The sequence below is a fragment of the Hemiscyllium ocellatum genome, chromosome 18 (assembly GCF_020745735.1).
Source record: "Hemiscyllium ocellatum isolate sHemOce1 chromosome 18, sHemOce1.pat.X.cur, whole genome shotgun sequence".
Lineage (NCBI taxonomy): Eukaryota > Metazoa > Chordata > Chondrichthyes > Orectolobiformes > Hemiscylliidae > Hemiscyllium > Hemiscyllium ocellatum.
The window spans coordinates 28,838,878-28,853,051 of NC_083418.1; the positions used below are offsets into that span (position 1 = coordinate 28,838,878).

General features: G+C 42.3%; 1 protein-coding gene across 1 annotated transcript in view; it reads left to right on the forward strand.

Annotated features, from left to right (window-relative positions):
• The window catches only part of ptprja (protein tyrosine phosphatase receptor type Ja), a 138,646-nt gene that overhangs the window by 80,583 nt on the left and 43,889 nt on the right, over positions 1-14,174 (forward strand). The window contains exons 22-23 of the mRNA XM_060839174.1: positions 930-1,217; positions 2,602-2,748. Of these exons, the coding sequence (XP_060695157.1) occupies positions 930-1,217; positions 2,602-2,748 (435 nt within the window). The remainder of the gene's footprint in view (positions 1-929; positions 1,218-2,601; positions 2,749-14,174) is intronic.

A 14,174-nucleotide genomic window follows, 5' to 3' on the forward strand; every position in this document is an offset into this window, starting at 1 on the left:
AGCACTGCTGTCTCACAGCGCCTGAGACCCAGGTTCTAATCCTGACTCAGGGGACTGACTGTGTGGAGTTTGCACGTTCTCCCTGTGTCTGCTTGGGTTTGCTCCGGGTGCTCCGGTTTCCTCCCACAGTCCAAAGATGTGCGGGTCAGGTGAATTGGCCATGCTAAATTGCCCGTAGTGTTAGGTAAGGGGTAAATGTAGGGGTAGGGGTATGGGTGGGTTGCGCTTCGGCGGGTCGGTGGGGACTTGTAGGGCCGAAGGGCCTGTTTCCACACTGTAAGTAATCTAATCTAATCTAAATGAAATAAAGTCACAATATAACAATAATGGAGGTCTATTTTTGAACAGTTGCTCACTCCACAGGAGTAAAGCTCCACCCTTTCTAAGGTTTGCAGTATGCTGGTCAACAATTGCTGCTCAATGCTGATCATTGGCAAATTGATGATGTGCCTTTCCTTGTGTTTTAATGGGTATGTGCAGTATGAAATGTCAAGCTTAACTTCACAGATTGGAGGTGCTAAGGTTTGATCCATGGCTATGATGAAGTAATCTAATCTCAGGTTAGCCAACTAATGCTGAAACTAATCTTAGCGCCCCTCAGCACAACTCAGTCAGGCATCCTCGACCTGATTATTCAGTGAAGATCAGGTTAGGTTCAGTTAGAATGGGATCCTGGGGTCAAGCAATTTGTCAAGACCCATTTGCTGGGTTCTCACAAGAAGAGCTACTAGAGTGATGGTCTAAAATGGGGGAATACTCTTCAAGAGATATCTAAACAAGCCACACCTTCAAGGGAGAAGTTGGGAAAGACACATCAGAACTTAAATAAAGGGGGAAAACAATGAGATTGGTATAGAACAGATTGTTATTTCTTCAAATCTTGTCTTTATTTGAAGAAGGTTTTCATTGCTGTTCCGGTTCCCCTGCAGAGGCGGCTACAGTTGATCCTTCTTCACTGAAGTGTACAGGAATGGATCTCCAGCCTGTCCTTAAATTGGAGTGGGACTGTCCAACTGGAATGAACACCGGCTTTATTATTAAAGCAGCAAACTCCAGCACTCTCCTAACTCATAATGCTTTGAGCTGTGAATTAGGAATACAAAAATTTATGCTGAACGATATTGCATTCTTCACACACTATTCATTGAATATCACTACCGTGTCATGTGGTCCATCGAGCACACCGACCAGTATCGACTGCACATCCGGCATTACAGGTACGTTTAAATTCAGCAGGCTCTCTTCACAGTAAAAAAAAGCTGCAATGTAAGATCATATGGATCTGGAACCGGGGTCTGTAGGACTCCAGATAAGATGTGATCTCTTATCATGCTCTAGATAGTTATGTTCAATACAGTCTGTTGCTGTTTATTGTAGATATCGCATTACTGCACTAGGATCAAAACGTTTGGCAATCCACCCATTTTTCCAACTATTAAGCTTAACAGTCAAGAAAGCACATATCGGGAGGGAATGGTTTACGGTGACTGTAAGTTGGCAGTGTGCACTGCTTGTGTGTGCTACGACTGCAGAGATAAGTCCTGAGATAAGGCTTGAGCTGATTCACTGCTGCTTTAGATAATTGCAATGAACTAAATATTACCCTTTTGCTTTTTATCCAGAGCAGAAAATAGGAGTAGACCATTCAACCCTATAAGTCTTCTCCTTCATTCAGAATGACCATGGTTGCTCATCCTACTCAGTATCCTGTTCCTGTTTTTGTCCCAAATTCTTAGATCCCCATAACTCCTAAAAGGTATATCTATCTATCTTCTTGAAAATATCCAATGTTTGGCCTCAACTGGTTTTTGTGAAAGAAAATTCCAGAGGCTCACCATTCTCTGGGTGAAGAAATGTCTGCTCTTCTAAGTCCTAAATGACCTCTCAGTACCATAAGACCATAAGTACCCTTTGACTGTGAGCTTCGGCTCTTGATTCCCTGGTCATTGGAAACATCCAGCAGTCCTTATTCACTTCGTAGTGTTGATGACTTTCTACACACACGTACTGGATGTCAAACTTTTTTCCATTTTCAAGCTCTTGACGCAAGTATATATCTCCCAGGGGAACAGATTGGGAAACCCCATTTCTGACCACTAAATCCAATCAGATATATTATTTAGAGTTTGGTTGCTTCATTCGAAGCTGGTAAAATAATGCCACTTGTGCTGTTTAAAGATTCAGGTTGAGATATTGTGCTGGGGCAGAGTAAAAGGATTTTTCTCCATATCCAAACCTACTTTAAATGAGCTGATCTGCCTGAAACAGAATCTAAGTGCCTGAAGTGTAAGAATCCCATATTGCAATAATAGGAACAAGAAATTAACTCGAGCAAAACCATTTTCCCTACTCTGTAATGAGCTTTGAAATACATGTTGTTAGATAAATTTATTGAAATATAAATAAATTCAAGATGTTTTCTCGAAAGAGGATGGGGAAAAGAAATTCTGCAGTCCAAATGCAGCTACTAATAAAGGGCAATTGTTTTGCTTTTAATATTCCTAAAAGGTTCTTGTATTGCATCCCACTCAAATATTGGCATACCACCAGGATATTGAAAAGATATTGTGCTGTTTCATTTTATTTCTCATTTATTTGTAGACCCACCTGTGCCTGCTGGTAAATTACAAGTGCCAAATCCAGAAGTAACACACAAATCCATTACATTCGAGATCAGAGAAAATGCATTTAGCTCCAACAATGGTCCACTTGAAGCAATTGCTGTGATTGTTACAAAAGAAGATAACAGTAAGTAACATTCTTCAGCGTTTGAACTGAATTAAAATCCTTATTCTTCTGTGAGCAGTTGCACTCATCTAATGATCCTGATACTGGCTGATTTGTATTGTACCACAGGTGCAGATATCCTTACCCCTGACCTTCTATTTTACACTTTTCCTTGATGTGAAAGTTTAGTAAATTAGGATTTCTTGCTTCCATCCTTAAATCCTGGACATGGATTCATTTATATCAACAGATAGGAACCTACAGCACTTATCAAATTGTCAGTGTGCTTGAAACATATCACGGTCATGAAAGGTGGAGAAGTATTCTGCATACCATTGGCAGATGGTGGTGGCCATTCAGTTGAATGAGATTTTTGTTTTTACTGACACCATTTTTTTGTTCTTGATCAATAACTTGGAGGAAGGCACTGCAGAGCGGTCTTCAGGCTCCTAGACAGAATGTTTATACCACAGCAAATGTTGTTTTAACCGGCACCATATCAATTGCCACTCTAGGTAAACCAGCAAAATTATTTACCTCAAATACCGCGTACTACCATGATGTCTGAGTATTTATGCTGTCAGTAAAGTAGGACAGTGATGTGTACATCCCGTATTACATTTGTTACTTTATGTTTTTACATTGATTTTAGTAGATGTGTTGACTTTTTTTATGGAGGGATATTCATGTCTCAGAGCTTCGCTTGGTCAGGGTTTTACTGCAGTTCTGCTTCTTGGTTATCTGAAATAGTTGATCAACCAGCACGTTCCTGGTCCCAAAAACACTGGTTAATAAAACATTTATATGTGGATGTTAGAAACTGTGTGTCTGATGTCAGAAGGATTCCTGTAAGTGCAATATTCACTGTTTTTGAATGGTGCTCATCTGACTGTCTTTGGGAATTGGGGGAAGAATTTTGCAAAATTTTCCTTCTTCCCCAATCCCACGTTGGCTTTATTTTTGCATCTCATAGAGCATATGTGGCTGGCCATTGAGAGTGCAGACGTTTAAGCATAATAGCACGAGAAACGTTTGTTGAACCACCTCGTCTTTTCCGATCCATCGCTTTTACAATTTTGTACCAAATAACAGTTTTTAAAAATGTGTGAGACAAGAATTGAGCTATGCAAAAATGCTAGTCAATTCAATCCATAGTATTCAAGACTAAGCTATGACCTGGAATTTATTGAACTTGATGGAGTGCAGCGATAACAGGGATTGGCCAGATTCTCTCTCATTACATCTTTTCACCTTTTTTACAACTGCTGTAATAATGTTTAGGATCCAGTATATCCTGATGCAGGCTTAAGCCCAAAATATCGATTCTTCTGCTCCTCGGATGCTGCCAGACCTGCTGTGCTTTCCCAGCAACACACTCTCAACTGTCATCTCCAGCATCTGCAGTCTCACTTTCTCCCGGTCCAGTATATCAGTCTTGCTATGGAACACCTGCCAATTGGGTGTGATTTACAAGGATCACTAGAACCTTGCTCACCAGGAATACTTGTCCAGAACTGGGTGGTTTAAATCAGCTCACCAAACTCACAGCAAGTTACCTTCAGTGTGAAAGAACAAGCCGATATATTGAGGATCACCATTACCCATAAATGTCTAATTATACAAATTTGATGTATGCAAAAGCTTTGGTGGTTAGCAACATTGAAATTGCCTTGACTGTTTCAATGAAGTTTAGATTAGATTACTTACAGTGTGGAAACAGGCCCTTCGGCCCAACAAGTCCACACCGACCTGCCGAAGCGCAACCCACCCATACCCCTACATTTACCCCTTACCTAACACTACAGGCAATTTAGCATGGCCAATTCATCTGACCGGCACATCTTTGGACTGTGGGAGGAAACCGGAGCACCCGGAGGAAACCCACGCAGACACAGGGAGAACTTGCAAACTCCACACAGTCAGTCCCCTGAGGCAGAAATTGAACCCAGGTCTCTGGCACTGTGAGGCAGCAGTGCTAACTACTGTGCCACCGTGTGCCCACAAGTTGAAAACATTCTAAGGCAACACAGGAGGCACAATACGTCACTACCTTCCTATTAAAAAAGGTATAAGCTTGGCCAGACGCACAACTGCAAATGCCGAAGAGAATAGGGCAGAGTTAGTGAGGTTTGAGAACGTTTGTAGCTCAGGTTGAGGTTCTGGATTTGGTTTGCTTGTTGAGCTGGAAGATTCATATTCAGCTATTTTTACCATACTAGGTAACATCTTCAGTGAGCCTCCGGATGAAGCATTGCTAATGATTCCTGCTTTCTACGTATATGTTAGGGTTTCTTTGGGTTGGAATGTCATTTCCTGTGGTGACATCATTTCCTATGGTGATGTCATTTCTGTGCTTTTTCTCAGGGTGTGGTAAATAGGGTCCAAGTCAATGTGTTTGTTGATAGAGTTCTGATTGGAATGCATGCTTCCAGGAATTCTCGGCGTGTCTCTGTTTGGCACGAGTATTCCAATTCTGTCTTGTGGTTGCCTCCACCACACACTGGCTGTGCATTCCAGATCCTGATTAACCATTGTATGGAAACAATTTTCCTCATGTTGCCAATTCCCCTAAACCTGTTCCTCTTGTTTTTATCCTTCCAACAATGGGAATGGTTTCTCCCTACATACTCCATGTGGAGCCCCCTCATGTTTTGAACATGTTTATCAAGTAACCTCTCAACCTTGTCTGTCACTTGGAAGATGACTCCCATTACTCCTATCTTAGTACATATCTAAAGTTCCCAATAAGTGGAACAATTCTCATGAATCTTTGTAAAACTCTATCTAATATTTCACATCATTCCAGCTGAAAATAACATGCAATTGCAATGTACCTTCCTTGGTATTGTAAGCTATGCCACTGTTGTTAATCCCAGGATGATCAAACATAGAACATCGAACATTACAGTGCAGTACAGGTCCGTCAGCCCTTGATGTTGTGCCGAACTGTGAAATTAATCTGATGCCCCTCCAGTATCCTTCCCGTGTCTGCGTGGGTTTCCTCCGAGTGCTCCAGTTTCCTCCCACAGTCCAAAGATGTGAAGGTCAGGTGAATTGGCCATGCTAAGTTGCCCGTAGTGTTACGTGCATTAGTCAGTTGTAAATGTAGGGGAATGGGTTTGGGTGGGTTGCTCTTTGGAGGGTCGGTGTGGACTTGTTGGGCCGAAGGGCCTGTTTCCACACTGTAGGGAATTTAATGTAATATAACCTACACCGTTCCATTATTATCCATACGTATGTCCAATACCCATTTAAATGCCCTCAAAGTTGGCAAGTCTACTCCTGTTGCAGACAAGCTCTTCCACACCCCTACTACTCTGAGTAAAGAAACTATCCCTGATATCTGTCCTAAATCTATTACCCCTCAATCTAAAGCTACGTCCCCTCGTGTTAGCTTTCACCATCTGAGGAAAAAGGCTCTCACTGTTCATCCTATCTAACCTTCTGATTATCTTAAATGTCTTGATTAAGTCACCTCTCAACCTTCCTCTCTCCAACAAAAACAGCCTCTGTTCCCTCAGCCATTCCTCGTAAAACCTTCCTTCCTTACCAGGCAGCATCCTAATAAATCTCCTCTGGACCCTTTCCAAAGCTTCCACATCCTTCCTATAATGCAGTGACCAGAACTGCATGCAATACTCCAGGTGTAGCCTTACCAGTGTCTTGTACAACTGAAGCATGACCTTGTGGCTTCGAAACTCAAGCCCCTACCAATAAACGCCAACACACCATATGCCTTCTTAACAACTCTAGCAACCAGGGTGGCAACTTTCAGGGATTTATGCACCTGGACACCGAGATCTCTCTGTTCATCTATACTGCTAAGAATTTTATCAATAGCCCATTTTCTGCATTCCTGTGAACTGAACTATCTCACGCTTTTCCACATTAACCTCCATTTGCCACTTCTCAACCCAGCTCTACATCTTATCTATGTCCTTCTGTAACCCACAACATTCTTAAGCACTTAGTGTCATCTGCAAATTTACTAACCATCCTTTTATGCATCCTCCAGATCATTTATAAAAATGACAACAGTATTGGCCCCAAAACAGATCTTTGCGACACACCACTGGTAAACTGAGCTCCAAGGTAAATATTTCCCAACCACTACCATCTCTGTCTTCTTTCAGCCAACCAATTTCTGATGCAAACCGCTAAATCACTTTCAATCCTGAAACTCTGTGTTTTATGCAATAGCTTACCATGGGGAAGCTTATCAAATGCCTTACTGAAGCCCATATACACCACATCAACAGCCTTACATTCATCTACCAGTTTTGTCACTTTCTCTAAGAACTCAATAAGGTTAGTGAGACATGACCTATCCTTCTCAAAACCGTGTTGACTATCCCTAATTAAATTATTCCTTTCCAGATGATTATAAATCCTATCTCTCATAACCTTTTTCAACACCTTGCTCATAACCAAAGTAATGCTCACTGACGTTGAAAAACCACAGCAGGCCAGGCAGCATCCGAGGAGCAGGAGAATTGACGTTTCGGGCATAAGCCCTTCTTCCTGAAGAAGAGCTTATGCCCGAAATGTTGATTGTCCTGCTCCTCGGATGCTGCCTGGCCTGCTGTGTTTTTCCAGCACCACATTTTTCATCTCCTGAGGACTGCAGATGCTGGAGACCACTTTCTCCAAAGGCTCACTGGCCTATAGTTACCAGGGTTATCCTGCCCTTCTTAAACAAGGGAACGACAATAGCTGTCCTCCAGTCTTCTGGCACTACTCCTGTTGACAATGATGATGTAAAGCTCGAAGCCAAAGGCTCTGCAATCTCCTCCTTGGCTTCCCAGAGAATCCAAGGATAAATCCCATCCAGCCCCAGGGTCTTATCTATTTTCAGATCTTCCAAAATTGCTAAAGCCTCCTCTTTGTAAACCTCAATCCCATCTAATCTTGTAGCCTGTATCTCCGTATTCTCACGAACATTGTGAATACTGACGAAAAGTATTCATTAAGCATTTCCCCTATGTCCTCAGATTCCACACACAACTTTCTACTACTATCTTTGATTGGCCTTAATCTTTCCCCTGTCATTCTTTTACTCCTGATATACTTATAGAAGGGCCTAGTGTTTTCCTTGATCCTATCCGCCAACAACTTCTCATGTCTCCTCTTAGCTCTCTCTTGAGATCTTTTCTGGCTAACTTATAACTCTCAAGCCCCCTAAATGAGCCTTCATGCCTCATCCTCACATATGCCTTCCTCTTCCTCTTAACAATAGCTTCAACTTCTTTAGGAAATCATGGCTCCCTCTCTCAACAACTACCTCCCTGCCTGATAGGTATATACTTATCAAGGACCCACAGTATTTTTTCCTTGAATAAACTCTACATTTCAAGAGTGTCCATTCCCTGCAGCTTCTTTCCCCATCCTTTGCATCCTAAATCTTGCCAAATTACATCATTTATACCCCAGTTATACCTCTTTCCCTGCAGTACATACCTATCTATGCCCACTGCTATTGTGAACATAACTGAATTGTGGTCACTATCACCAAAGTGCTCACCTACCTCCATAATTAACACCTGCTTGGGTTCATTCCCCAGTACCAAATCCAATATGGCATCACCTCCTTGTTGGCCTATCTACACACTGTATCAAAAATCCCTCCTGCACACATTGAACAAAAACTGGCCCATCTAAACTACATGAATATCATATCTCCAATCAATATTGGGGAAGTTAAAGTCCCCCAGTACAACTCACCTGTTATTCTCGCTGCTATCAAGAATCATCTTTGTTATCCTTTCCTCTACGTCCCTGGAACAATTCAGAGGCCTATAGAAAACTCCCAACAGGATGACCTAACCTTTCCTGTTTCTAACCTCAGCCCAAACTACCTCAATGGATGAGTCCTCACACTTTATTTCAGCTGCTGTAATACTATCCTTGATTAACATTTCCACACCCCTGCCTCTTTTACCATCTTCTCTGTTCTTGCTGAAACATCAAAACCCAGTAACCATTCCTGTCCCCGCTCTAGCCATGTCTATGAAATGGCCATCAAAATCCCAGGTACCAGTCCATGCAGTGAGTTCACCCACCTTATTCTGGATGATCCTGGCATTGAAGTACGCACATTTCAAACCAACGTCCTGTGTGTCGGTGTCCTCCCGCGACCTTGTAAATCTCTCCCTGACCTCGCTACCCTTAACCTCCTGGACACTGGAACTACAATTCAGGATCTCATTCCCCGGCTGCATTAGTTTTAAATCCTCAGGATATTGGTACCTGTCTGGTTCAGGTGAACATCATCCTGTTAGTAGAGGTCTCACCTTCCCCAGAAAAAGCTTCAGTTATCCAAGAATCCAAAACCCTCCCTCCTGCACTATCCCTGCAGCTATGTGTTCAGCTCCGTGCTCTCCCTGTTCCTCACTTCACTAGCACATGGCACAAGTAACAAACCAGAGATAACAACTCTGTTTGTTCTAGCTCTAAGCTTCCACCTGAGCTCCCTAAATTTTTGCCTTAGATCCCCACCTTTCTTCCTACTATTTCATTGGTGCCTATGTGGACCATGACTTGAGGCTGTTCCCCCTCTCCCTCGAGGATCCTGAAAACACCATCAGAGACATCACGAACCCTGGTGCCTGGGAGGCAGCACACCAATCCTGAGTCTCTCTCCTTCCCACAAAACCTCCAGATCTGTCCTTTATTAACTCTGCCATCAAGAAGGGCTCATGCCCGAAACATCGACTCTCCTGCTCCTTGGATTCTGCCTGACCTGCTGCACTTTTCCAGCAACATATTTTCAGCTCTGATCTCCAGCATCTGCAATCCTCACTTTCTCCATCAACATCTCCTGCCATCTTCAATGAGTTGTGCAGGTGTCTTTGCTCCTGTGCTCCCTTTAGAATTGTACTCATTGCTTTATAGTCATGCATTCTTCTGACCAAAATTGATCACTTCACACTTCTCTGCATTAAATTTCATCAGTTAGTTGTCTACACGTTTCATCAATCTATCTACTTTCTTTTCAAAGCTCTACTTCCTCATGGTTTATAAATGTCTGAGTTTTACATCATTTTCTAAATATTAATGTTGTACATCAAGGTCTGTGTTGTTCAGATATGTTAAAGGATCAGACGCATTAACACCAACTCTGGGTGGGAATTCCACCATAAAACTGCATTCAGTCTATAAAACAATCATCCAGTGCTACTCTTAGTCTCTTGGGACTCAACCAGTTTTGTGTCCATTTTGCTTGTGTCCCTTTTCATAGAATCCCACACATTGTGAAAACAGGCCATTCAGTCCAACAATTTCACACCAACCCTCCGAAGAGCATTCCAACCAGATCCATCCCCCCGCCCACCCTCACCACCCCATAACCCTGCATTTCCCGTGGCTAATACACCTAACCTACACATCCCTGAACACTACGGGGAATTTAGCGTGGCCAATCCACCTAACCTGCACAACTTTGGACTGTGGGAGGAAACCGGAGCATCCAGGTATGTAAAGTATAGAGTACAATTCTAAAGGGAGCACAAACCATAATTTCTGTTGTTTCACAAGCCTGTTGTGCAGATCTACCCATTGCCTTTTGGAAATCCATGTACACTGCATGAAGAGCAATACTCTCAACAATCTCATCAAAAACTTGAAGTTAAATAAACATGGTTTTCCCTTGAGAAATCCTTGCTGTTTTTCTTTAATTGGTTCTTATTTGCCCAAATGACAATTGATGTTTTCCCAAAAATTCCCACTACTGAAGTTAAACTGACAAGCCTAAAATGGATGGACTTAACTTTGTATCCAGTGTTTTTAAAGGACTGTGGTATTTACATTTCTCCAGTCCCTCTAACTAAGGAATGACTTCCAAATTTGAGGGATACTGGAAAATTCCGTCGTTGCCTCTGCAATTTCCATTGGCTCTCTCTTCCATATGCTTGAATGCATCTGATCTGATCCTCATGTCTTACCAGCTTTAACTACAGATAGCCAACTGTACGCCATTACCTTGTCAATTTTAAAACCATCAAGTGTTTGAACTACCTTCTCTTTCACAATAACTTAACAGTATTTTCTGTTTGGTAAAGATAGATGCAAAGTATTCATTTAGTTCTCCAGCTATGTTCCTGCCTGAAAGGGTAAATCATCCTTTTGGTCTCTCATCAGCCCAGCTCCTCTCATCACGCTCTTACACTGTTACAACAAAAATAGAGGAATGAAGTATATCTTTCCTTATCCCACTCCTCCACTTGTCACAACTAACTTTGAATCAAAAAGGGTGGTGATATTTTCGATTTTTACAGCTCAGTATTAGAAAAGAGTCCGTCAGAATCCCTTTGTAATAAACACTTATTGCTGTTACTAAGATGTAAGGACCATTGGTGAAATTGGACAAATGAGATAAGGAAAGACATTGATTCATTCCCCTATTTTTGTTGTAACAGTGCAGGTTAATAGTAAGAGTGTGGTGAGAGGAGTTGGGCTGATTAATGACTGAAGAGGTGATTTACCCATCCAGGCAGGGATGTAGCCGGAGAACTAAATGAATGCTTAACAATGCACATGTGTATTTTATATAGGCTGTGTGTCCTGATTTCTGTGTCTCACTGTCTTTCCCCACTACTTCACGAAGCATTCACAGTGCGCGTGTAGAGGTTCTACAATGACTGACTTATTGTTGTCACATGTACCAAGATACAATGAAAAGTGTTGTTTTGCATGCCATGCAGCCAGATCATACCATACAAAGTATCAGGTTGGCAAAACAGAGTGCAATATTGAGTACGACAGCCGCAGAGAGGGAGATCAGAATTAGCATTTGAGATGGTCAATCAAAAGCCTTGGGCAGAGCAGTTCCAAACCACATTGTGATACACCCAAATAAGATGCTTTCTATGGTGTATCTGTAAGAATTTGTAAGAATCATTATGGCCATGTCATATCTCCTGAGCCTCCTGAGGAAGTAGGGACATTGTTGTGCTTTCATGACTGTCACGTCGATGTGGGTGGACCAGTATACATTGTTATGATCATCGCTCCCAGGAACTTGACAGTCTCGACCATCTCCACCTCAGCAGCATTGTAGACAGGGGCGTGCCCTTCACACCTCTTCCTGAAGTGGATGACCAGCTCTTTTATTTTGATGGAGAGATTGTTATCTTTAAACCATGCCCCTAAGCACTCCAATCTCTTACCTGTGTTCTGTCTCGCCATTGTTTGAGATCCAACGTAAGATGGTGATGTCGTCAGCAAACTTGTAAATGGAGTTATGGCAGAATTTGGCTACACAGTCATGAGTGTATATGGAGTATAGTAAGGGGCTGAGCACACAGCCTTGTTGGGCACGAGTGTTCAGGATAATGGTGGTGGGAGACATTGTCACCTATTCTTATTGGTTGCGGTCTATGGGTCAGAAAGACAAGGATCCAATTACAGAGGGGGGACCCAAGGCCTCAAAGTTTAGAGATGAGTTTGCTTAGAATTATGGTTTTGAGGGTGGAACGGGAGTATGTAGTTTGGAGCCTGAAGCAGGTATTCTTGTTATCCAGATGTGCCAGGGATGAGTTTAGGGTCAGAGAAATAGTGTCTGCTGTGAGCCTGTTGCATTGGTAGGTGAATTGTAGAGGATCAAGATAATCTGGTTGGCTGAAGTTTATGTGAACCGTAACTATCACCTCAAAGCACTTGATAATTATGGAGGTCAGAGCCACTGTGCACATGTTGTGAAATACTCTGCCTGTGAAAGCCGGGGCAACACCCAAAAAGGTGCAACATAACTGAGTGGATGGAGCAGAAAGACTTCACTGGCAAGGCTATTTTCCCTGGTGCATCAGAGGCTGAGAGGTCTCCTTATTGAGGTTTATAATATCATAAGGGACATGGATATGGTGAAGAGGCAAGGTCTTTTCCTGTGGATGGAGAAGTCCAAAACTAGAAGGCATAGCTTTAAAGTAAGAAGGAGACAATATATAAAAGGGACCAAAGGGGCAACTTTTTCACAGCAGATTGTGCACGAATGAATGAGCTGCCAGAGGAAGTGGTATGATTACAGAACTTACAAGGTACCTGGATGGGTGTATGATTAGGAAGGGTTTAGAGGGATATGAGCCAAATGCTGGGAGAAGGGACAAGATTTATTTAGGATGTCTGGTTGGCATAGACAAGTTAGACCAAAGGGTGTATTTCCATGCTGTACATCTCTATGACTCTATTATCCACCTGACGTCTTTAACAAGCAGACCGTTTTGTTATTCAACTTAATTTCAATCTCATTTATCATGCGGTGGCCTCTGGATTTATTTGCCCCAGTTTTCATCTTTGTGGAAATATACCCTGACTGTCTGTAAACGATCTCTTATTTACATTAAAATAGAGCCACTACATGGCTTACATCAGCTAGTCCCAGCCTGGGATGGACATCCCTGGGTCTGCTTTATTTTTCTTTTATATCACAACTGCATGGTTTTTTTTTGCCCATCACCCAATCACTGCGACCCGGGTCTGCTTGATTTATTTCCTAATCGACCTGTTCAACAACGTTATGAGCAGGTGCGGCTTAAACCCAGGCCTCCTGTCCCAGAAGTAGAAACACTACCACAGCAACACAACTGAGGCTGCTTTGTCTTGGTCTTCTCAGTACAAGAAGTGGGTTACCCATCACTAAATCACCGTGACTTTTGTTTTTTTAACCATTAATCATCACCAATAAATCGCCTGTGCAGCCCATTAGAAATGTACATGCAAAGCTCATTACACAATGCACACTATTAAAGGTGAGGGTGATGTGGGAGAATGGTAAGGGGCTAAATCACTGAATCCGCTTTCTTTCTTCCGAAGTCTGCTTTACTGTTATTTTAATCAGTGTGTCTGACTGTGTTATGACTCAACACCAGGGCAGGTGGAACTTGAATCTGAACCCTCTGCCCCAGAGGTAGAGACACTGCCACTGCACCACAAGTCTGCTTTATTTTTCTCATATACTCAGAAATGCTATTACGCCCAATTGAGTGAATTTCCCACAACTAACATCGCTGTGATTTTCTCCTTGTTTTTTTTTGAAACTAGAGCATTAGATTGAAGGTGTAAAGGTCCCTGGTTCAATCCCGGGTTTCAGCAAAGAGAATGGTTCCTGACAGCTCCAGTCTTGTTTGTAAAAAACCATTCTAAATTAGAGGAAGACCAATTTTGACGATATTAGACAAGAACTGTCAAAAGTTGATTGGAGGCAGATGTTCGCAGCTGGAAAATGGGAATCTTCAAAAATGAGATAACGAGAGTCCAGAGACAGTATATTCCTGTTAGGGTGAAAGACAAGGCTAGTAGGTGTAGGGAATGCTGGATGACTAGAGAAACTAAGGTTTTGCTTAAGAAAAAGAAGGAAGCATATGTCAGGTAAAGACGCAAGTAAATCCTAAGAGTATAAAGGCAGTAGGAGTATACTTCAGAGGGAAATCAGGAGGGCAAAAAAAAAGACATCA